The 26,444-nt window shown below is 43.4% G+C and overlaps 1 protein-coding gene across 3 annotated transcripts in view; it reads right to left on the bottom strand.

The window, feature by feature from the left end:
- Nucleotides 1-7,963: 7,963 nt before the first annotated feature.
- Nucleotides 7,964-26,444, bottom strand: part of CCDC9 (coiled-coil domain containing 9) — a 140,351-nt gene continuing 121,870 nt past the window's right edge. For 2 of the 3 annotated variants that reach the window (XM_073599010.1, XM_073599012.1), the window contains one exon: nt 7,964-16,075. In XM_073599010.1, the coding sequence (XP_073455111.1) occupies nt 16,046-16,075 (30 nt within the window). In that variant the 3' untranslated portion in view covers nt 7,964-16,045. The remainder of the gene's footprint in view (nt 16,076-26,444) is intronic. The other variant, XM_073599011.1, reaches the window with a different exon arrangement.

The following is a 26,444-nucleotide window of genomic DNA, read 5'->3' as shown; positions in this document are numbered from 1 at the left end:
AAAGACAAGTGTGTCTTGCCTACAGTCAAGCATGGTGGTGGGAGTGTCATGGTCTGGGGCTGCATGAGTGCTGCCAGCACTGGGGAGCTACAGATCATTGAGGGAACCATGAATGCCAACATGTACTGTGACATACTGAAGCAGAGCACGATCCCCTCCCTTCGGAGACTGGGCTGCAGGGCAGTATTCCAACATGATAACGACCCCAAACACACCTCCAAGAGGACCACTGCCTTGCTAAAGAAGCTGATGGTAAAGGTGATGGACTGGCCAAGCATGTCCCCAGACCTAAACCCTATTGAGCATCTGTAGGGCATCCTCAAATGGAAGGGGAGAAGCACAAGGTCTCTAACATCCACCAGCTTAGTGATGTCGTCATGGAGGAGTGGAAGAAGACTCTAGTGGCAACCTGTGAAGCTCTGGTGAACTCCATGCCCAAGAGGGTTGAGGCAGGGCTGGAAAATAATGGAGGCCACACAAAATATTGACACTTTGGGCCCAATTTGAACATTTTCACTTAGGGGTGTACTCACTTTTGTTGCCAGCGGTTTACACAATAATGGCTGTGTGTTGAGTTATTTTGAGGGGACAGCAAATTTACACTGTTATACAAGCTGTACACTCACTATTTTACATTGTAGCAAAGTGTCATTTCTTCAGTGTTGTCACATAGAAAAAGATATAATAAAATATTTACAAAAATGTGAGGGGTGTACTCACTTTTGGGAGATACTGTGTGTTCTAAGTCAGTCACTCAGAAAGCCAGAGTTCCAAACTGTCCCTAATTTTGAACTAAATCCATCAGGCTGCCTTAAGTGTTGCTATATTTGGTCTGATTATACACCAGCCATGTCAAGTTACCCCGTCACTCTGCATGATGGACAAAGCTTCTTGGATTCCTCCTCACCAAAGACCTGACCAGCCCTCCTTCCTGCATAGTTGCTGAATGTCCTGTATTTCGTAAGACAGTTCTAATTATATGTAAAAAACATAAGGTCTTGTTTTACCACCTCTTGACTGCCCGCCTGGACACTGACATGCCCGTTGCTCAGGGCTGTACACGTGTTGTAACCATGTCAAATATGAAACAGCTTGTCACATTCCTTACAGCAAAACCTAACCTTTGCCACAGCACATGTTACTTTCTTATCACCCTGTATATTGTTTTAGCAGGTTGATATCTATGATACACCTCTATAAAAATGTAATATTAATATTAAAAATTTATATTAAAATAACACACACCACACTAAACCTTTCATCCAACTTCAAAATGATTGCATGCATTATTTTGAAAAAATGATATGAAAAAAAGCGATGTGGGAAAAAGAACTTGTGCAATCATGTTTTGTATATTAAAGAGGAACTGGACTCCGGAGGCTGTGCCAGGAAAGGCAAACAGTGGGCAAAGGACGAGTCAGCAGTATTGCCTGATTTGCAGCTGATATTTCCCCAATACGGACCTACCCTGCCTTGTTCCTTGTGTTTCTGTATGGAGCCAACCATCTTGGTAGAGGCAGGGCTTTGCTTCCCCATGTTAGCGTCTCCAACAAGGAGAACAGAAAGCAATATAGGGACTTCACTAAATCTCACTCCAGACCTCCTGAGACTAGCAGTTGGAGACAGCAGTGCCTTAAAGTTGAACTTTAATAATTAAAGATGTATGAACTGGCAGTTTTTTGTTATTGCAGATAGGATATATTATGTTAAATATTATTAAATAATATAAAATATATATTATTTGGCAATGAACAATTTTTACTTGCCTTTTTCCAATCAGCAATGTTTTTTTGGCAACAAGGGACAGAGGAGGGCACTACTAAGTGCAGTATTAAAAACAGTGTTTAATTAGGCAGCTAAATGTGCACTCACATAAATCCACAAGAACGCCTGTAATGTAACATCAGCAGTGTCCATGTAGGAATCGTCATCTCCATAGTCCAGCATGTCAGCTGCAGTGGCACAACCGCATGGATGGGAAAGCGGCACCTAGCGGTGCGGTGACCTACATTCAGCTGACATCAGTCTAAAGCCCAATATCGGCTGATGTCACAGAGCCAGTCCAGGCTCCACAGGGATCCTGACTTTAATGTTGGAATCCAATCAGTTGATTGCACTGACAGACTGAGCCAGCAGCTCCCACCCCCTCCACAGCCCAGTGCTCCAGTGAGCACTGGAGGGGCAGAGCAGAGAGCCGGAGATTGACAGTCTCCTCATCTCAGTGAAGACTAAGAACTGATCGATCAATGATCATGTGATCGCTCAGTTCTCTTAGAGGGGACAATTGCAATTGGGCCGATGCTGCAGCCACATAGGTGAATATGTATGTTTGTTTTTTTGATATCCTACACTTCTCCTTTAACAAAGTACACTGTATACTTTTAGCATCTGCCAGGATGAAGGAACTCTAATGTATCCACGCTAGTTGCATCATCCTGGTGAAGCCAATAAAGATGGCAGAAAAATCACAAACTCTGAAGAAGTCTGGTCAAGCATATTGGTGTCAGGAAAAAAGCTTGCAGACATGACATCGCTGGTGGGGAGGTGAATATAATTCCGCTTTTAGCTCACACTCCAGAAATACAGGTATGGGGCTGTAGACACGTGATTGCCTAGGCACACACACCATGCTGCCCAACTTTTTGCAATAGGAATGAGGTACACCTATTAGCAAACTTATGTAGGCATAGGACACACCCCCTGCCACGCCCCCTTAAAAAAGAAAAATTATACCAAAAAAAAATGATTAGTTAAACCCACAAGTGCTTTTTTTTTTTTTAACCACTACTATTCCTTTTATACTGGCTTTTACAATTTACCAATGCAGCAATTTTGACATTGGATGAAAGGTTTAGCAATGGGAAACACTTTTCGAAAAATAAATAGTGTATTTTATATAAAACTATATAGATCAGACCTAAATGAGGGACAAATGAGGAGGAAAGAGGGAGAGAGGGACTTTTTGCCACATCAAGGACAGTCCCTCGAGATCAGGGACAGTTGGGAGCTGTGTGCACACATACCAGGAAGTACAGGAAACTCCAGAAAAAAAAGTTACATTTTTCAGGTTACTGCCTAGAACATTTCTAAATGTTCCCTAAAACATAGCAAAGCTTTACTTTTTGAGTTCAGTGTGCGTCTTTTTATGCTTTTTTTTCTGCCAAAGGTTCTGCCATTTTTTCAGCTGCCTAGTGTGCATGGGCCATTATTCTTTTGGCCTGTGCAACAAGGGGCAAGGCAGGGATTTGTGCTTTTGTATACATACTTTGTGCTAGAAGGAGTCCCTCTTTGTCATCTCAGAGAGTTATAAGGCCTGTAGAAGTCTGTAGACACAGTAGGCCCGACAGCCAATTGTGAAACATCAACAAAACAAGTTCAGCAATGGCAGGTGTTTCCTCAGATTAGGCCACCCGTCAGAATTTGTAATGGAAGTGACGTTCCGTCGCCGCCAACTTGCTACACCCCACACTAGTCCACAGTAAGGATACAATGAGAAGGCGGCAAGCGGACACCTTGTTACTAGGGTTGCCACCTGTCCGGGATTCACCCGGACAGTTCGAGTTTGGAATCTTGCGTCCGGGTTTCGGACTGCCTGAGACCCGGACACATTGTTTAGACTGGACTATGGCTTCCCAGCACGGTTGCTGGCTGCAGTTGTTTAAGCTGAGAGTGTCTGTTACACTCTTTTTCATGCTGTCCAAAGCCGGCGCTAACAATTCCCCCTCCCCCCACACAGATGGGAGAGGAGAGAGGGCTTGATCTGCACCACTTCCTCTCGCCCCTATCCCTCTGTGTCTGCCCACACTCCCTAGAAAAGGAAAGTGCGAGCTGGAAATTTGAAGTCCAGCAGCCTCAGATACATTTGGATGAGAGGTGCTGACTGCCAAGGGGTGAGTGAGCTCACCATCCATCCCTGTCTGTGACTGAAGTCTCCCCCCCTTCTATCTCCTGCCTCTGAGTGAGTACACTAAGGTAAATTAGGGTTCTCAGAGCACCTCTTACTTTAGAGTTCCTCTTTACACCAGAGGCCACAGGTGTTCCCTCCTCAATCAGAGTCCTCTCCGTACATCAGAGTTCTCAGTGTTCCCCCTTAAATCAGGGTTCCCAGAGCATCCCTTATGTTAGAGTCCCCAGAGTGCTCCCTTACATCAGAGTCTGCAGAGTCCCCCCTTATAGTGAAAGGGAACTATGCAAGTTCAGATGTAAAAGGGGAACCCTGTGGAGTCTGATGTAAAGGGGGACTCTTGTTAATTAACTTCATATGATTAGAAATGTTATTTAATAGCATAATATATGTATAGTTTATACTACAAAACAAAATTGTTGTGCGTTGCTAAAGTGTTCAGGTTTGACCTGAAGAAAAGGTGGCAACCCTACTTGTTACACTCACCGGAGTCTTGCATCTCACACTTATTTTTAACAGTAAACTCAGCTTATATAGTGAAATTCAATATTTTCAAATCCCTTAGACTGTTTTGATGTTGATTTTTCAAAGCAGAGGTGTTCTGTCATATTAGCAAACCTGGGAGATCATCAGGTTTGCCCCTGCTTTTAAAATTCAACATCTAAACAGTCAGACAGATTTTTAAATACTGTATATCACTATATAAGCTCAGTTTACTGTTAAAAATAAGTGTGAAATGTATGACTCCGGAGGATGTAACAAAATATCCACTTGCCGCCTTCTCACTGTATCCTTACTGTGGACGAGTGGGGGGTGTAGCAAGATGGCGGAGATGGAACGCCACTTCCTTTACAAATTCTGACGGGTCGCCTGATCTGACGAAACACAGGCAGTGTAATTCACATGTTTACAAAGAATCATCCATCAATAATACACTTTTCATGAAAACACAGACAAAATACACATTAGACCATTGTACAAGGCCAGTGACTATGTTTTATTGAAGCAATCAATAAAAGGTGCTAAAGAACTACAAGAAGAAAAGTGCAAATCCATTGAGGGGGAGGACAGGCGTGCATGGAAAGATACAAACACATCATGTACATATATATTTATAGATACTGAAAGACATCAGTTATATACAGAGATACAGTGCAAGGACGTGGATTGTTTGGGAGAATGAATGCATTTCTAAACCTCTGAGAAATATCACAGTGTATGTTTCATGTAAAAAAAAAAAAATAATAATTATAAAAAATTGTTCATAATAAAAGACAACTCCATTGTCTTTGCAGCATATCTTCATCTATTTTTGTTTATCTAGAATCACTTTTAAAGCCTATCCCTGATCAATATATAAAATCATATATTTATTTCCACATTGAATTTCAATTATTTCTACCCTACTCCTAAATCTGAATGATCTTTATGTTCGTAAACTTATTCTGTGAAGATCCTCACATTTACTCCCTTGAATTCTGTGTCACCGCTTTGCCCGGTGAATAGGCACTGCCGTGTCACACATTTCACAGAGCCTGCCTTCTGAACTACAGAGGTGCTGAGAGGAGAAGTCTCAGGAGGAGGAGTCATTATTGGAATCACAGCTTGCAGACAGCAAGGTACCATGGGAAATGTAGTCTTTAGATATTGAACGTAAACAGCAGAGGAGAAACTGCAAAGCATGCAGGGAATCCGAGAAGTTGTGGAAAGCTATGGCCAGCAGACAGACAGAACTCACAACATGAATGGAGATTTTGCAAGTAAATTTATACTGGATTGTCAAATATAACTACTGTTTGTATTGTTATTACAATGCTGGTGTTATAAAATGAAAGTGTATGCTGTAACCATAGATTTCCTTTAAAGCGGAGGTCCTGCCGATTTTTTTTTTTTCTTTAAGTCAGCATCGACAAATACTGCAGCTGCTGACTTTTAAAATAAGGGCACTTACCTGTCCAGGTGCCCGCAATGTCGGCACCCGAAGCCGATCTGTCCCTCGGCTCTCAGGTGGAGGCGCAGCCATCTTCGGTAAGGGAATCAGGAAGTGAAGCCTTGCGGCTTCACAGCCTGGTTTCCTACTGCGCATGCGCGAGTCGCGCTGCACGATCCTACAGGTCCCTGCTGTCTTCTGGGACCTGTGTGTCTCCCAGAAGACAGCGGGGGGGGGAGGGGCAGAGCAGGTGCCGGATATGGCATAGATATCCACGGGTACCCGTGGATATCTATGCCCGGAAGTGGGAGCAAATACCTGGATTATACGGGTATCTGCTCTCCCCTCCCTCCCCAGAAAGGTGCCAAATGTGACACCGGAGGGGGGGAGGATTCCGAAAAGCGGAAGTTCCATTTTTGTGGGGAACTCTGCTTTAAGGTGTTCTGACACTGCAGGCAATTTTGGTCTAATTAAAAATCAGGATATTGCTTTCAAATTCGGAAATGTTGAAAGAAAATAAATAACTTGTAGTTATTTGTCCTAAAGGGAGACAAGCTAATACACAGTCAGATTTCTAAGATCCATAGGTGTGTGCCTATATACACTATATTACCAAAAGTATTGGGACGCCTGTCTTTACACACATATGAACTTTAATGGCATCCCAGTCTAAGGCTTGATTCACACCTATACATTTTTTTGCATTTTGCAGATTTTCACTACAGCCCATTTAACATGATTTCCTATGGCACATGTTCTGTAAAGCAAATCTGCAAAATGCAAAAATCACTAAAAATGCATAGGTGTGAATCAAGCCTTAGTCCGTAGGGTTCAATATTGAGACCCTTTGCAGCTACAACAGCTTCAACTCTTCTGGGAAGGCTGTCCACAAGGTTTAGGAGTGTGTCTATGGGAATGTTTGACCATTCCTCCAGAAGCACATTTGTGAGGTCAGGCACTGATGTGGATGAGAAGGCCTGGCTCACAGTCTCCGCTCCAATTCATCCCAAAGGTGTTATATCGGGTTGAGGTCAGGACTCTGTGCCGGCCAGTCAAGTTCCTCCACCCCAAACTCGCTCATCCATGTCTTTATGGACCTTGCTTTGTGCACTGGTGTGCAGTCATGTTGGAACAGGGAGGGGCCATCCCCAAACTGTTCTCACAAAGTTAGGAGCATGAAATTGTCCAAAATGCCTCGGTATGCTGACGCCTTAAGAGTTCCCTTCACTGGAATGAAGAGGCCAAGCCCAACCCCTGAAAAACAATCCCACACCAAAATCCCCCCTCCACCAATTGATTTGAGCCAGTGTACAAAGCAAGGTCCATAAAGATATGGATGAGCAAGTTTGGGGTGGAGGAACTTGACTGGCCTGCACAGAGTCCTGACCTCAACCCGATAGAACACCTTTGGGATGAATTAGAGAGGAGACTGTGAGCCAGGTCCTCTAGTCCACAGTTCTTCCCAGAAGAGTTGAAGCTGTTATAACTGCAAAGGGTGGACCTACTCAATATTGCACTCTACGGACTAAGATTTTGATGCCACTAAAATTCATGTGTGTGTAAAGGCAGGTGTCCCAATACTTTTGGTAATATAGTGAACATATGCATAGACACACACTCTTATAAATAAATCTAAATAAGTAAACAAACATTTTAAAATGTAATAAAATGTGTAATAAAACTTTTGAGACAGAGAAAAGAGCTGGGGACAGAAATTTCCCAGTCCATTTCTCTGCAGCCTCAGCTGCACTGGACAGTGAATGAATGGGAAGTACTCTGTGCTGAGCGGCTTCCTGTTCATTCACAAACTGAAGAGCAGTAAACACAGTTTACTATGCTTCAGATATGAATGAACACATTAAATGATTGGTAACAATCACTCACTGTGTTTATTCAGAAAAGGAAGGGGCTAATAAAGACATATTTACTGGCCCCTTCCCCAGCTCTCCATCCTGAAATATCCCCCTGTGGGGGGGGAGAGGGGGGGCTCCGTGCAGTAGGGGGAATCTGCACCACACGGGGTGATTAGGGTGCGCCCCTGTGCACACGCCTATGCTAGGATCCTAGTAAGTTTTTTGTCTACTTCCATCCACCCAACTAACATTATAGGGGAGACTTCTGCTTTATTATGGGGGCCAATTATGGGTCACAATACAAACGCATCATAGTAATTGTTTTTTTTTTCCTTCTGACACCACATCGAGATTTTGCCCTATGACCAATTTAGATGCAAAGAGTACTTGCTTATTAGTGCTCATTGTATATATGTTCCCGATATTTACATATGATTAGGGCTGTGGCAATATTCACCCAATTAGGAGCGGCATTCCTTTTGGATCAGATGATTGCTTTTCTTTCTCAGAAGTGAAAATAGGGCAGGCTGAATTTTATAGCAATGCAACATATGGGGGTGCGTTAGGGTGCCATTCACAATGGATGGCATAGCAGCACACCAACACATGTAACGTGCTGTATACAATAGGAAGCATTTCCTCAGTCTCCTTTCCCTCAATGATTAGACTGCAATATTGCAACTTTTTAGCATGTCAAGATGAGAGGCTGCGGCAGCGGATGATCTGTGCCAAGAACTGCACAGGCAACAGAGTTTACATGTCTCTGTCATTTCTGAGCCTGCACCTCAGTCAAGAGAGTAGACGCTGACCCTGCATGATTTTCTTTTGCTAGTTATAAATTGATCTGGGTTGCTGCCATTTCTGCTTTCTTGGATTTGGTGCAGACCCATTCTGGGGGTCTTCAGCTGCTTTAAGTGAGTTTGGGGCTTCTGGTGTGTGCTGTACCTTCAAAGACGATAGGACTATTTCCTAGTAAGCCTGTTCAAAGTGCAGAGGGACCACAATTTGCAGAGGGGCTTTGACAAGAAAAAGTGTCTCTACATGTAGTTGCAAATGTATCCAACGAAAACCTCTCATGGAAAAAAGCAAGGCAGCCGCACACCAATTACATACTAAAGATCTGGATTACCACAGGCATAGTCCCCATCCAGAGACCACCCACTTTAATGCGTTTCATCTCATCTGGCTTATTTGTAGAAATCTTCATATAGTCAGATGTGGTGAAGCGCATTAGTGGGTGGTCTCTGGGCTATTTGGGCACATTGACTGCTACTGTACAGTGTTCTAGGGTGTACTTGGACCCGCTTTGACACATGTTGTGCTAAAACATGTTACCACAATCCATGGAGTCTTGACATGGACAATGTAAACAGTAAAGTACAGTACAGGGGCACATTTTTCACTATACCTTGTGATGTTGGTGCTTGTAGTGTATAGGTGTTCTATAACTATGTGCAGTCTGTTGCCTCTTAGGTTCCTGTTTCCCCCTCCCTAACCTGGCATGACCCTCTATCCTGGCACTGCCTATTCTCAAAAAAGCGACCACCACCAGAACTGGAGATGAAGTAGACACAGTCAATGGTCTACTTCATCCCCCACCCCAGTCAATGTGTTTTTTCAGTATGGCTGGGGTAATATAGCTGAGGGACCTGTCATATGCACTCCTCAATAGTGCTGACTATGCTCGCCCTTTCTACCGGGTGACAGGTGAATGAATGAAAGGTCTGCCTCCTCCAGTCATAGAGTACTTTTCATTCATAGAAGCTATAGTATGGCTTTTGTGAATGGAGGAGGTGAACAGAAAGGGTGGGCATAGTCAGGTACTCTTGATGAATGCATAGGACAGGTCCCACAGCTCTATTAATCCTCCGCTGTACCGCTGTAAACTACGGCGGCGGGGGTAGGCGGGATGGGTATCAGAGGATGGAAGATTTCAACTAAAGCAACCAGCCAGAAGCACAAGGGACACATCACATTGATTGAAAGTAATGTCCCTTGTGCTGATTTATTTTCTTCTTATGTTGACTAAACTTAGGCTTTAAAGCAAACTTTGCACCAAAATGCAAAAACAAAAAAAAAAGTTTAAAATGTACTTTCCCAATATCTGTTTTTTTCCCCACAGTACCTGTGGGTCAGTATGCAATAAGCAAACCCTACAGGTCCGCTTTAAAGTGAACCCATGTTCACAGGAAAAAACAAACATTATAGTATCTATTTCTAAAGGCAACTTTTTGGAACAATATCTGTAGTGGTGTAGAGATCTTTAATTATAACAGAGAATCCTGGAAAATGCACACAATAAATAACAAGGATCAAGTATCAAGGCTATTCATTGGTTTTCAAATAAGAATGCAGGTGATATATCTGTAGTGCAGGCATAATAAAATAAAACACCTGATTGGATAATACTGTATGTGCAACATTACTACGTTCCTTTGGTTGAGCATTCAAGGACTTTTGCATTGTCCTATATTCTTTGTACACTTTTTAAAGAGCAACATGTCTACAAAAAATAAAAAATAAATAAAATAAAAGGCAACATGTAAAATCTAGCAGTCAATTGCTAATGCAATTCAGAAAATATTGCTGTGATACAGTCAGTTTGCCTCCACTTGAGTCTGACATGATTTCTTGAAACCATATGATTCAGGTTGTTCACACTGTATCTGGATAAGGCAGCAGTCTCTTGTCACATGATCCTCTGCTGTGTGACCCCCTCTAATGCTCCAGTGTACCTAGGGAGGGACTCATTTTTGCCCAAAACCTCCAAACTCACTGAGCTGAATTATTGTAGGCTAGATTAAGAATCATTAAGAACTATAAATGGTAACTATAGGGGTTTAGCTATTGAGCTAAAGAAGAACTCCAGGCAAATAGCTAAACACAGATAAAATACATACATGAAAGCTGTCTTGCCTGCCAATGGATTTACATTTCTGTACACCCAGTGCTGGAATTACCACAGCACTGCCCAACCACACAGCCCTGTCGGAAGGCGGAGGAGAAGACCTGATTTTTTTCTGCTGTTAAGGAACATTTACAGGTCTTATCCCTCCTCCAGCCTGTTAATGGATAGTAAAAGCAGAAGCATAGCTCTAATTGGTTCATCTCTGTCACTCTATTCTCTCCTGCTATCAATGTGCACCTTGCACTACAGCACATGTGATTGGCTTCTTGTGCTGCTTCCTTATCCACCTCTCTGAACTCTGCTGTACAGGGGATTGCAAGAGGCTGATACTAAATCAGATTTGGGTATACACAATTAGTGTAGTTAAAAAAAAATACATTTAATGATATGTTGATTACAGAGCTGCATTCATTTGTGCATTTTATATCTGGCAGGAGTTCAGCTTTAAATAGCTACAAAAGAAAAAAGATAAAAACTAGCACTGTTCTGAGGGTAAGTTGTGTCCATGGAGGCAGCTTACCTGGAACATTTCTATGCTTGTCTATATCTCTGAATGAACACTCACTGGTATCTGAGATATTTAAGAGATTATAGAGTAGACAGCCAGTGTGTCTGATTTCAAAGGTTTGCTATGTAGGTATAGGTCACGTATGTCACCGTTAATAGGACAGACTTTATTTTTCAGGCCTGAAATTAAAATCAAACAATTTTAATAGTATACCTGTACTCTGGTCATGCATGGCAATTATTAGGTTCACTCAAATGACCCCGTTAATACTCAGTATTTAGTCTATCCCCTGCTGCTCTGTAGACCCCCTTGGTGAGCATACTTCCGTGTATGGGACAGCCATAGGTGTACGCAGTCTATTGTATTACGGTGTGCACTCTAAAGCTCAAATCTACGTGTGTGTTTATGTGACTACATATATATGACCCAGGCACATTGATCTCCCAGCCGGCACAGTGAAAGAGAAGTGCGTAAACACTTCTCCTTATGGCAGAGCCAGTAAGAGGAAGATCTTTCCCATCTTCCTGCTGGCACACAGAGCGATAAAGCTAATGTGCATGGGGTGATTAGGGTGTGCCCAGGCACATCTGGCACACCCTGTGCGCACGCCTATGGGGAGAGCATGTGACTTTTTTTTTCCTCCAGCAATGCAGAAAAGAGTGCCTGAGCGGCCTATAAGGAGGCTGGATGACTGTTACAATCAGCTCCAATCAGACCAGCTAATAGCTTTTTTTACACATTCTACTTTTGCAAAGCAAAGGTGGGAAGGGGAGAGAAAATAAGTGAACCAGTCAGTTTGCGCTGCATGGACTAAGCATGGGTTCATGTTAAAGCTTTGAGCTAAATGGGGAAAAAATCCTTGATGCCCATAGCATCATATCCAGCTGTCAGTTTTTAGTGCACAATAAAACTAAAAGCTAAACTGATTCTATCATACTTCTCCCTGTAAACAGACCCTGGAGTACAAGGACAGCCATGAATCAGAAGGCTCAAGTCTTAAAAGATTCAGGATATCAATGGGTTGGGAGATTTAGATGGGAAAAAAAGATGCAATAAACTAATTGCTGTGTGCAAAATGTCTACATTTTAGATACCGTCCCTAAATCTACCTACCAGGGCTGTTTTTGGACACCGGCACCTTAATACAGTATATACTGTACATAAAATGCATATGGATTAGGAATTTCTAATATTGTCTATGAGTTTCTCAGGCTTGGGTTTAAAAGTATCAACTCATGTTACAATCTGATTGTGCAATCCCCTTCATGCTGGCCATACAGGGATTGTTTATTTCTTTTTTTTTTCATGCAATTGACCATTCAATCTGATCGTTTTAATTGGTGTTTAAAGCAATTATTTAATGCAACAGAAATAGTAAATACACAGTTCACAATTCAAAACATTATTCAAAAACTGGCTTCCATTAATAAAGGGGTTGTAAACCCTCATGGGTTTTTCACCTTAATGCATTCTATACATTAAGGTGAAAAACCTTCTGTAGTGCTGCAGCCCCCCAGTTTTGCTTACCTGAACGCTGTCATCCTCCGGCTGGGAACGAGCACACCATCTCTAGCTGGTGTCCCGTGTCCTGACTGGATAGATTGATAGTTGCGCAGCCATTGGCTCCCGTTGCTGTCAATCAAATCCAATGACGCGCAGCCGGGGGGGCGGGGCCGAGTCCTGCATTCTGTGTAAATGAACACAGATGCAGGACTCGGGAGCGCGCCCGCACGGGTGTCCACCAAGGAGAGCGCTTCTCCGACATGCACACTCGATGCGGGAAAGAGCCAGGAGCTCCGCTGAGGGACCCCAGAAGAGGATGATCGGGGCCACTCTGTGCAAAACTAACTGCACAGTGGAGGGAAGTATGACATGTTTGTTATTTAAAAACAAAAAACGAAGATTTACAATCCCTTTAAGCCCTGTGGATAAGGTGAAACGCGTTGAGGTGTGGCTTTTGATGAAGCTGGTTGAGCAGCTTTAAGCTGGCTTTGCTAGGTGTGCTCTGTTTGGGACCTTTTGCTATGGATATGCATATTATTAGAAAAGGTTATTGAAAATCAAAAGGGGATTCATTGCTCCATACACCACATGATCACCTGGAAAACTACTGGAATTATTCAGCCCATCTGATTGCTTTCACCTTCTCAACTGGAAAATTGATGGAGAGCCATTAAAACGCTTATTTAGGGGGGAAAAAAAGGATTGCTTTGATTAGGATGGCAATATAATTATTTTATAATTTCATCAGATCAATCCTTGTAAGGCTAACAGCCAGCTTATAGAGCTAACAATTGAATTTATAACCAGCCAGGGCAGGCCCTTGCACTATAAAGACTTGTTTAAATGTAGAGGAGATTGTACAACCAGAGATTACCTTATGAGATTGGATTAAAAATTCACCTCAAACTGATTTTTCAGTTATAAGTGAATGCCAGTCTGCTAAATACCCCTATTTATATATCTCTTGAGACCTGCCAGTAACAGGGCAGCTTGTGCCTCCTGATCTTTTCTATTTTGACACTAAGGAGGCAACTTATAAAAAAAAAAAAATTGCAGAGTTATCCGTTCTGTGAAAATGCTTGTACTTTCATTCCGTGAGAATGAGGCAAAACAAAAAGTTATAACATTATTTTCTCTTCAGGTCAAATGTTACTAGTTTCTACACAATAAAGTGAATTAGGAAAATACTGCATTATAGCCCCTTGATGGAGATGATGATCATAATAAATAAGTATGTGTTTCCTATGATCATGAGCTCTATCATGAGCCATAATGCAGTATTTTCCTGATTCACTCGACCTGAAGAGAAAATAACATTCAATTTTGGCCCAGTTTGCACAGACCAAATATACGTGCAGTTTCACATGGTGAATAGCTCTGTCATTTTTTATAAATATACTTCTTATGCCGCGTACACACGAGCAGACATTACGGCAGACTTTGTCCTGCGGACTTTTCGACGGACTTTCCAAATGAACGGACTTGCCTACACACGATCAACCAAAGTCGGACGGATTCGTACGTGATGATGTACGACCGGACTAAAACAAGGAAGTTCATAGCCAGTAGCCAATAGCTACCCTAGCGTCGGTTTTTGTCCATCGGACTAGCATACAGACGAGCAGACTTTTCGACCGGACTCGTGTTTCATTTCTAGGTCCGTCGAACTTTTGGGGAAAAAAAGTCCGCTGGAGCCCACACACGATCGAATTGTCCGACGGACTCCGGTCTAACGAACCAAGTATGCCATAGTCCAGTCGTGTGTACGCGGCATAAGTGTGTTCGGTCACTCATGTACTTACTGGGGTTGATTTACTAAAGGCAAATAGACTGTGCACTTTGCAGTTGCTCCAAAGCTTAGTAAATGAGGTAAGGCTTCACTTTGCAAAGAATACCCAATCATGTGCAAGAAAAATTTAAAAAAACTGCATTTTTGCTTGCACATGATTGGATGAGGAAAGTCAGCAGAGATTCTGCTCATTTACTAAGCTCTGGAGCAACTGCACTTGCAGAGTGCACAGTCGATTTGTCTTTAGTAAATCAACCCCATTGCAACTGTCTCACCACATCCAACACTCCATAGAGGAGAAGGCGCAGACACTCTTAAAAGGTACTCTGTAATGTATTATACCAGTGCATGACCCCTTTTATGTCCCAACTTTTTTGCACTATTTCCAATTTGTGTCCCACCCACATAGGATCATTACTCAAGCTTAATCAAGAAAGTACTTCTTATGCCGCGTACACACGAGCGGACTTTTCGACGGACTAGGTCCAACATCCTTTCCGATGGACTTTGCAGCATAGGTCCGCCGGACTTTCAAACGAACGGACTTGGACACACACGATCACACAAAAGTCCGACGGATTTGTACGTGATGACATACGATCGGACAAAAATAAGGAAGTTGATAGCCAGTACCCAATAGCTGTCCTAGCGTCAGTTTTAGTCCGTCGGACTAGCGTACAGACGAGCGGATTTTTTGACCAGACTTGAGTCCGTCGGAAAGATTTGAAACATGTTTTATTTCTAGGTCTGACTTTTGGGGGAAAAAAAAAGTCCGCTGGAGCCAACACATGATCAAATTGTCCAACGGAGTCCAGTGCGCCAGACCAAGTCTGCCGGAAAGTCCGCTCGTGTGTACACGGCATTAGGCTCCATGCACACTGGGCTTAAAAAAAAACGTCTTTTCTCTTGGGAGTAAAAAACGCTCATATAGAGCATTTTTTGTACAAAGTTTAGACTAGTTTAGGAGAGTTTTACGTTTTTTCTGCCAGTGAGCTCCAATCAGAAACGCAAATCAAAAGGTTTTTTTTTCTGCCTCTAAATGTTGAGCTCAAAATATGCCTCTTTAATGTGCATAGACACAGGATAGCATTGAGCTGCTTCTACAGGCAGAACACAAAACTCCTGAAGAAGCAACGTTTTTTAAGCCAGTGTGCATGGAGCCCCAAAGTGAAATATATGAACATTTTAGTAGCGACAAAGACACCTACTTGGAATACAAGTGACATATGTCAGAACTGGGCACAGTTCCTGCTACCAATGTCAGCAAGAGATATATATAGCCAATGAGTGATTTGGTGTGACAAGATCCACCAAAAACTGCAATATCTATTTTGGATGGACTTCCCCTTTTAACGAAACACATCTGTTCCCCAAAACAGGCCTGTTTTTTTTTTTTTAAGATAAATAGCCTTCAGTATTAATGGATGCTGTTTTCTTGCAAGGCAGGACAGAATATTTGTAGTGCAGAGGTGCAGTTGTATCAGATCCAAACAGCAAGAGAACCTGTCTCTTAGAATTACCAATCATATGGACAAGCAGGAGAACTGAAGCAGTTAATACTGTAGCGAAATGGAACATAAGTTTTTCAAGCTTGTAGTATGACATCCCGTACAGAGAGAAATGTACGCTGAAGGTAAGTGGTCAAGGTGGTCAGGATGACTGTGGTATCTCCGTACTCTGCTATAGAAAAGAACAGAAAAGAAAAGAAAGATTTGTCAATGTTTTCTTTATTGCCATTAGAATGAATGTATTAAAGTTCAAGTCCACCTTACCCTGTAAATCTGATGTTTAAACCACAGATGGAAACTGTTTTATAGCTGGGAGAGAATTGTAAAAAAAAATAATCTATAGCCCATGGAATTTTCACATAGAGCCAGTAGGCCACTCCATGAACAACTGTAAAGTCATTTTTCAACATATCCAGCTGGACACAAATGGCAGAATGATTCAATTTCCTGTGCAAAATACCCTTTTTGTAGTTATGCCCAAGGATTACAATCCCCATGGCACTACAATCTCATATTCTAGGCATATGAGACAACAACAAATGAAACAAACCAGTGCAGCAATGTATGCAAATCATTCCATATATTTTAGTAAGATTGTATAAGTGCAAACTTATCTTGCAATTGTACAGCAGCACTCAGAGTATGAGAGGGAAGGTCAAGACTGAGAGCCAATCAGGTGTACTGCATGCAAACGTAATGATAAGGAGCATGCTGTTAGGAGGAGAGAGCAGAAAGATGACCTCATGAAGCTCTTGCTTCATGAGGTCAAGCAGGATTGGATGAACAAAAATATAAACACTTTGGTAGGTCAAACAGCTCTGTTAAATGTATTATCCGTGTATTTAAAATCTTGCATATAGTTCATGTTTCACAATTAAAGAACAAATTACAGGAATAGAACAGAAAAATCTCAAGTATCTCAAGTGCAAATCCCCCCCCACTGAATACTGAAGACCTACACAGCAATAAGGGAACACATCAGACAATGGCCCCTATACAAAGCTGATGATTTCACTGTCCTGTCCTACCACATCTAATTTATCAGAAGACTAAGCTCACATTTAAATTCTGCTCTGTAATTTCCAATAATAATTATTGTGTAAGAGTAATTTCCAGGGAAACAATTTTAGAGAAATAGAAACATGCATGGTACTTTGGGCTGAACTGCCACAACAGGCGTCCATCAGCAAAGCAGATCACACAGCTACATGGAAAGTAATAGGAATAGAACAGCATGGTACTTTGGGCTTAACTGCCACAACAGGCGTCCATCACCAAAGAAGATCACACAGCTACATGGAAAGTAATAGGAATAGAACAGAAAAATCTCAAGTGACTCTTTACAAATCTCCCCCAACTGAATACTGAAGACCTACACAGCAATAAGGGAACAAATCAGACAATGGCCCCTATACAATCTGATGATTTCACTGTCCTGTCCTACCACACCTAATTTATCAGAAGACTAAGCTTACATTTAAATTCTGCTCTGTAATTTCCAACAATAATTATTGTGTAAGAGTCATTTCCAGGGAAACAATTTTAGAGAAATAGAAACATGCATGGTACTTTGGGCTAAACTGCCACAACAGGCGTCCATCAGCAAAGAAGATCACACAGCTACATGGTAAGGAAGCTTAATGCACCATAAAACTCTAAATGATAAAGGAAAGCTCATACAATATTGATGCCGGCCTCGCACTAAACAGCTTTTAAGAAACCGGGAAAAGTCATACATTATGTGCAATGTGGAAATGTCATCCCGTGGCCGAGAGGTAACCCTTTACATTCTAGTCTGACTGATAAGTGCACCAGATGTTTTGGAGGAAATACAGATATAAAGGTTTTAAGAGGGGTCATTTAAACTTTGCCTCCCATATATTAGGTCACTGCTCTTCCCAGTTTATGGTGCCTTCATACAACAGTAGCATTTATCAGGTGACTGTAGAAAGTAGACCCTCCCACTTACCACACAGGAAGATGGAAGGTAGACCCGTCCACTTACCACACAGATAGAAGGGAGGTAGACCCTTCCACGTACCACACAGGAAGAAGGGAAGTAGACCCTTCCACTTACCACACCGACAGAAGGGAGGTAGACTTGTCCACTTACCACAGAGATAGAAGGGAAGTAGACCCTTCCACATACCACACAGGAAGAAGGGAGGTGGACCATCCCACTTACAACACAGATAGAAGGAAGATAGACTCTCCCACTTACCACACAGGAAGAAGGTAGGTAGACCCTCCCACTTACCACACAGGAAGATGGAAGGTAGACCCTTTCACTTACCACACAGGAAGATGGAAGGTAGACACTTCCACTTACCGCACAGATAGAAGGGAGGTAGACCCTTCCACTAGCTTCTTTACACAGGAAGAAGGGAGGTAGACCATCCTACTTACAACACAGATAGAAGGGAGGTAGACCCTTCCACGTACCACACAGGAAGAAGGGAAGTAGACCCTTCCACTTACCACACCGACAGAAGGGAGGTAGACTTGTCCACTTACCACAGAGATAGAAGGGAAGTAGACCCTTCCACATACCACACAGGAAGAAGGGAGGTGGACCATCCCACTTACAACACAGATAGAAGGAAGATAGACCCTCCCACTTACCACACAGGAAGAAGGTAGGTAGACCCTTCCACCTACCACACAGGAAGATGGTAGGTAGACACCTCAACTTACCGCACAGACAGAGGGGAGGTAGACCCTTCCACTTACTATACAGGAAGAAGGGAGGTAGACCATCCCACTTACAACACAGATAGAAGGAAGATAGACTCTCCCACTTACCACACAGGAAGAAGGTAGGTAGACCCTCCCACTTACCACACAGGAAGATGGAAGGTAGACCCTTTCACTTACCACACAGGAAGATGGAAGGTAGACACTTCCACTTACCGCACAGATAGAAGGGAGGTAGACCCTTCCACTAACTACTTTACACAGGAAGAAGGGAGGTAGACCATCCTACTTACAACACAGATAGAAGGAAGATAGACCCTTCCACTTACCACACAGGGAGAAGGTAGGTAGACCCTTCCACCTACCACACAGGAAGAAGCCACACAGCCGTCACAGCCGGACATTGTCCAATGTTATCAGGTAGGTTTTGGCCTCATGCAGGCTGGCTTTTAGTCCTGCTACAGGCAAGCTGTTAAACTTTATCAAAGGCTAATAGCTGCTGCAGCTGGATGGGGTTGGACGGTGCACCTAGTGACAGGGTCGCTGATAAGGGAGTATAGCCAGCCCTCCTGTACTGAGTCTGAGCCCTATTATTTCAACAGGGGGGCCCAGGCACCTGCTGAGAAGGAGGTTCGGCTGTACTGTCTTACTGCAGCCACCAATCCTCTTCTGCCTCCTCCTGCAGAGCTGCCAGCTTCTCTTCATCCCCCTGGCTGCAATGCAGGGGGATTGGTCCTAGGATGTGCGCCCCTCCCATCTGCTGTCTGGGCCCCCCGTTTGGCCCTTTCCCCTACAGCGCTTCCAGCTTCCCTCCTCTCCTGTCAGTAGCTGCTGCAGACACGAAAGGAGATGTTTCAGATAGAGAGCAGGGGAAGGGGTCGGCAAATATGTCATTTATTGGCTCCTTCCTTTCCCGAATGAACACATTGAGCGATTTGTACCAATCACTCCTATGTCCATTCATCACTAGTTTAGTTTGTGAATGAGCAGGAAGCTTCAGAGCGCTTCCTATTCATTCATCTGTGCAGCTGAGGCTCCAAGGAAAGAGACTGATAAATCTATGTCCTCAGTTGCTTTCGGCCGGGAAGGGGGGTCCCTGTCAGGTAGATTGTATGGGGCCCTGTGATTTTTAACAGCAGCCCTGCCTAGTGGTACTAACATTTAGGGCAGTAAGCGTCCACGCATTCATCCCTGGGCACATACTGCCCTAAACATAAGTACCACTAAATGCACTGTCCAGCTAAACATCAGAGCCCCCATGCAGGGCTTCCATTCAAAGGGCTCCGTACAGCTTACCTAACAGGGCCCTACCCCAAATTACCAAAAAAATGTAAAAAATTTAATTTTAAAATATTTTTATTTATTTTTTACAGTTTTTATTTTTTTTACAACGCTGTTGAGGGGAAGAGGTTTGGATGAAATATCAGGGGTCTAAACAGAACCCTAACATCTGACCTGTGAGAGAAAGGAATTGAGGACGCAAATTCTTTAATTCCTCTCTCTGTAGCCTCAGTTGCACTGAAGATGAATGAACAGGAGACAGAGTCTCCTACCTTTTCATAAACTGAAGCATAGTAAACACAATTTACTATGCTTAGTACCAATCACTCACTGTGTCCAATTCAGAAAAAGAAGGGGGCGGTAAATTACATATTTACTGGGCTTTTCCCCCACTCTACATCTGCTTGTGCACCCGCAGCAGCTGGCAGAAAACGGAAGCTCACTACGGGGTGACGAGGGGTTACCCGGGCACACATGGGGGGAATCAGTTATGTACAGCACAGGGATGGGTATCAGTGTGGTGGGACAGGAGGACAATTACAGAACAATGCATTATGTTTGTGTGTCTCCCTCCAGCAGCTGAAAGCCGGCAAGAGGGAGAGGGGGAGAAACCGGCTTTCAGCTGCTGGAGGGAGAGACATAAACATAATTGTCCTCCTGTCCTACCACACCGATCCCCCTGGTGTCCTGGCCCCCCTGTGTGCCCGGGCCATTTACAGGAGGCCCGTTGGTAACCCCCTATCAGTGGCCTTGGCCCTATGCACTGGCGCTAAATGCTCAGAAGCCTTAGTTTTAACATGGTCAGGATCTGCTGCATGCCTAATGTTTCATGTAAAGCTGAACTCTGAGCTAAGAAAAATATGTCTGAATACAAGATTTGTGTGTATTGTTACTTGATTCTTGTTGTACTTTGTGTATTTCCTCCAGATCTGTGCAGGATTCCTGCAACAAAGACCAGTCACTGCTGCGCTCTCTTTGTTTACAATGACTTATCTTTGCCCTATCCTGTAGTTTTCCTGTAGTTTTCTGCAGTAGGGGGTAGGGTTGCCCGATACTGATACTAGTATCAGTGCCAATACCGAGCATTTGCGCGAGTACTTGTACTCGCACAAATGCTCCCGACCCCTAATCTGATACCTGGCAATGAAGAGGCAGCATTGTTCGCAACCGGAAGTCAGTGGGCGGAGAGTGCGGAGCAGAGAGCGAGTCCTCAACAGGCTGGCAGCAGCGGAAGGTAAGCTGGCCGGGGCAGGGGTGCAGGGCGCAGCCGCATGTTCCATCAGAATCTGTGACCGGGGTCGTCACATTCCGTAACGGAAGGGACTTTCCGTGTCTCTGTCAGAGGTTGAATATCCCGACACCCATCTTGGTACACCTTGCACTCAGCCGCAGTAAGCCAGCAGTGGACATCTTGTTATACCCAGACCATATAACTATATGGTCTGGGTGTAACAAGCTGTCTGCTGCTGCTTACTGCAGCCAAGTGCAAGGTGTACCAAGATGGGTGTCGCAGCATATAGCATTATGCCAGGCCAGCAATTGCCAATCACTGCCTGTCCATCAGTGCCCAAGAGTGCCACCTATCAGTGCCCATAAGTGCCTCCTATCAGTGCCAGCCATCAGTCAGTGCCACCTATCAGTGCACATCAGTGCTGCCTAATCAGTGCCACTCGTCAGTACTGCATATTAGTGCCGCCTCATCAGTGCCCATCAGTCAGTGCCACCTATCAATGCTCATCAGTGCTGCAGTGCATATCAGTACCACCAGTTCAGTGCTGCATATTAGTGCCTCCTCATCAGTGCTACCCCATCAGTGCCGCCTCATCAGTGCCACCTAATCCTATAAGTGCCCATCGGTGATGCTTTATTAGTGCCTCCTCTTCAGTGCCCCCATCAATGCCTTTCAGTGCCCCAATAATATATCATTAGTCTGTATTGTGCTTTGAAAACTGTCACATGACATTAAAAAAAAGTATCGGTATTTGTACTCGGTCTTACAAAAAGTGGTATCGGAACAACCCTAGTAGTGATGAAGCTGCTGGGTTCCTCCCACAGCTCTGCTCCCTGTATAGCACGGTAATTATGGCACTGCTACTTTTACATGGTAATATTTGGGGTTGCAAAAGGTATTTGTACACACAAAATGGATTTACATTCTGTGTGGCTATTGAAGTATACATTTGAATAAATGTTTTCCTCCCCGGAATTCAGCTTTTCACCTCTTAAAGTCCGCCCACCGCATATATACTGCGCCATGGTGGCTCTATTGCGCGACACGGCGTACATTGTTTCATGCAATAGATACTGTGGGTGCGCACCCGCAATCTCGGTACAAAGAGTCAGAACTGGGATCTGCCTATGTAAACAAGACGGATCCCCGTTCTGACAGGAGACAATACTTAGATCTGCTGTTCCTAGTGATCAGGAACAGCGATCTCTTTGTTGTCCCAGTGAGCCCACCCCCCACACAGTTAGAACACACCCAGGGAACACAGTTAACCCTTTGATCGCCCCCTAGTGTTAACCCCTTCTCTGCCAGTGTCATTTATACATTGTTCAGTGCATTTTTTTAGCACTGATCACTGTAATAATGTCACTGGTCCCCAAAAAGTGTCACTTGGGGTCAGATTTGTCTGCTGTAATGTCGTAGTCTCGCTAAAAATCGCAGATTGCCGCCATTACCAGTAAAAACAATAAAAATAAATAAAAGTCCATAAATCTATCCCCTATTTTGTAGACGCGATACCTTTTGCACAAACCAATCAATATACGCTTATTGCGATGAATACTTTTTTTTTATATATTTTTTTTTGGATATGTGTTACAGCAGAGCATAAAAAATATTGTTTTTTTTTCAAATTTGTTGATCTTTTATTGTTTATAGCGCAAAAAATAAAAAAGATCAAATACCACCAAAAGAAAACTCTATTTGTGGGAAAAAGGACATAAATTTTGTTTGGGTGCAGTGTCGCACAACAATTGTCAGTTAAAGCGTCGCAGTGCCCTATTGCAAAAAATGGCCTGGTCATTAAGGGGGTAAATCCTTCCGGGGCTGAAGTGGTTAAGAAAAGGCAGGTAAAATGCACTGCTAATAAAGTTATCCTTTTACAAACTTGTTTATTATAGACACTAATTAAAAAACAGACGAAAACAGAGTTCAACTCTAGTCATAATGTCTTTTCAGTTTTGAAGACGGTTTGGAAAAATACAACCCCTTTGATTACATCTTTGTAGCTGTTGAGAAGAGGGGAGGAACAGAAGGAAATGAAAGGAACTCTCTCCGACGCAGATATAAACAACCATAAACAGATATTTTTAATAAGCTAGAGATTACTTAGAATCAGTCAGCATTTCATTGCTGTCTGTGCCCCTAATGAAGTGATGAATTTCCCCTCATGGAAAGTGGAATTGGACTCTGAAAAGTGAAGATTTGCTATATTATAGGGAATACCTAGGAATAGGGTTCTATCCTTGACCATTAGGGTAGATTTAGACGTGTGTCTAAATCTCCCTTTCCTCCGAAGCCCGACCCGCGTTTGGATTGCGCTTCAGAGGCTACTGACAGAAGAACCGATGCGACACTTCCACACCACTTGTTTTGACCCCATTTTTGCTGACAAAAGTGCCGCAACCCCGTTCATTGCACACGGTTGCAGGGCATTTGTGGCATTTGCTTGAATGTGTAGGGTTCTGCATGTTTGCTGTCCGCCGATCGCTACATGTTAGGTAAACTTTACTGTAGCCATAAAACATCACAACCATGGCATGTAAACACCTCCAACCACTGCCTAACGCAACTTAAGAGGGGCGGCTGGCAGGCAGCAAAAACGTGGCTTAAACTTGCATTTTTGCCACCTCCCAACCACACATCTAAATGAAGCCTAAAGCTTACACACTATACAATTTTCTGTAGATTTTTTCCTTCAGATTTACCAAAACCATATAATATGAGATCAAACCTTAATTTGTATGCAATCAGGCAGGCCCTTGCACTACATGGTTTTGGTAAATCTAAAGGAAATCTGACAACAAAAGTTGTATAGTGTGTATGGGGTCTTAAGCCTTGTACACAAGGTACAATTGTTGGCCATCCGAGTGTCTGATTTTTGTCTTAAGGATGTGTGTCAGGATCTTGTCTTGCATACAAACGGTACACAATTGTCGTGCAACAAACACGATTGTAGTGACGTACTACGAGGAATTTCAGCTCTTGAGCGCCACCCTTTGGACCCTTCTGCTAATTTCGTGTTTGGTGAGCACTGATTCCGAGCATGCATGATTGTACTTTCGACTTTTGTGTGACGGATTTGTGTACTGACCATACGAAAATCTGACATCAAACCATTGTCCGCCGAAAATTTAATTTTCTGCCATCCAACATTTGTTGGCCGAAAGTTGGACAACAATTGTCAAAAGGAGCATACTAACGGTAAGATTTTAGGACAACAGTCTGTCAACAGACAATCCCCTGCCAACAATCGTACCGTGTGTACGAGGCTTTAGACTCAGTAGATTTGCAGTCAGATTTGGATGAGCCATGGATGAGCCAAGGATGGAGCATGAATGTGGATGGATGAGCCAGGGATGGAGCATGGATGATGATGGATGAGCCAGGGTTGGAGCATGGATGAGCATGAATGAAGATGAATGAGCCAGGGATGGAGCATGGATGATGATGGATGAGCCAGGGATGGAGCATGAATGAGCCAGGGATGGAGCATGGATGATGATGGATGAGCCAGGGATGGAGCATGAATGAGCATGAATGAGCCAGGGATGGAGCATGGATGATGATGGATGAGCCAGGGATGGAGCATGAATGAGGATGGATGAGCCAGGGATGGGGCATGAATGAGGATGGATGAGCCAGGGATGGAGCATGGATGAGCTAGGGATGGAGCATGAATGTAGATGGATGAGCCAGATATGGAACATGGAAGAGCAGGGGATGGATGAGCCAGGGATGGGCACAGATCAGCACTGTGGACACTTCAGATCCAGCCCACAGCGCTGTTGCACCGACTCCCTCCTCTCCTCACACGCTGTATCGATTGGTGTGAGGGGAGGAACCGAACCGGACATGCTTCGTCATTGGACAGAGTGATTACATGGTAAAGGGCCACTGTCATTGGCCCTTTACCGCAATCCTCTGGGAGACCTGACGGTCACAGACATTCCCGGGTGCGCGCCCGATTCTGGGAGGACATCATAGTACGCCCTCCCAGAGTTATCCGACCGCACTGTGGCCGTCATTCGGCTATGGCCCGGTCGGCAACTGGTTAACTGACAATAGAGCGGTCATGCACCACTGTACCCAAATAACATTTATGTCCTTTTTTCCCACAAATAGAGCTTTCTTTTGGTTGTATTTGATCACCTCTGCGTTTTTTATTTTTTGCGCTATAAACAAAAAAAGAGCGACAATTTTGAAAAAAAGAAAAAAAAAGAACATTTTTACTTTCTGCTATAAAACATATTCAATAAAAGAAAATGGAAAAAAATCGAATTTCTTCATCAATTTAGGTCAATATGTATTCTGCTACATATATTTGGTAAAAAAAAATCTAATAAGCGTATATTAACTTTTTTCATTTTAAGAGGGAAGTTTCAGGAAAAAAACTTAAATTTTAACCGGTTCAATACCGTGCAATTTCACCCCCTTCCTTCCCAGGCCAATTTTTAGTTTTCAGCACTGTCGCACTTTAAATGTCAATTGCGCGGTCGTGCGACGTTGTACCCAAAAGAAATTGACGTCCTTTTTTTCACCACAAATAGAGCTTTTTTTTGGTGGTATTTGATCGCTTCTGCGGTTTTTATTTTTTGCGCTATAAACAAAAGAAGAGCGACAATTTTGAAAAAAACACAATATTTTTTACTTTTTGCTATAATAAATATCCCAATTTTTTTTTTTAAAAACACATTTTTTCCTCAGTTTTGGCCGATACGTATTCTTCTACATATTTTTGGTAAAAAAAAATCGCAATAACCGTATATTGATTGGTTTGCACAAAAGTTATAGCTCTACAAAATACGGGATAGATTTATGGCATTTTTTAAAAAAAAATATTTTTTTATTTTTTTTAGCGGCGATCGCGATTTTTTTTGGTGACTGCGACATTATGGCGGACACATCGGACACTTTTGACACATTTTTGGGACCAATCACATTTATACAGCGATCAATGCTATAAAATTGCATTGATTACTGTGTAAATGTGACAGGCAGTGAAGGGGTTAACCACTAGGGGGCGGGGAGGGGTTAATATGTTTCCTAGGGAATGATTCTAACTGAAGGGGGAGGGGACGCTCAAGGGGAGGAGACCGATCTGTGTTCCTCTGTTCTGGGAACACAGATCGCTTTCCTCAGAGCTGACAGGCTGTGGATCTGTGTGTTTACACACACAGATCCACATGCCGGCCCGGTTAACGGGCAATCGCGGGTGCCCGGCGGACATCGCGGCCGCCGGGCACACGCACCGGGACCCGAGGAACGCGGCGGGCGCGCACGCGCCCCCTAGACGGCCGGGAATCCCAGGACGTCATATGACGTCCACCCAGGATGGGAG

This window comes from Aquarana catesbeiana, linkage group LG09 (assembly GCF_042186555.1).
Source record: "Aquarana catesbeiana isolate 2022-GZ linkage group LG09, ASM4218655v1, whole genome shotgun sequence".
NCBI classification, from domain to species: domain Eukaryota; kingdom Metazoa; phylum Chordata; class Amphibia; order Anura; family Ranidae; genus Aquarana; species Aquarana catesbeiana.
Note: the sequence above shows the minus strand (reverse complement) of the source record. Positions and strands in the feature narration are given on the sequence as shown.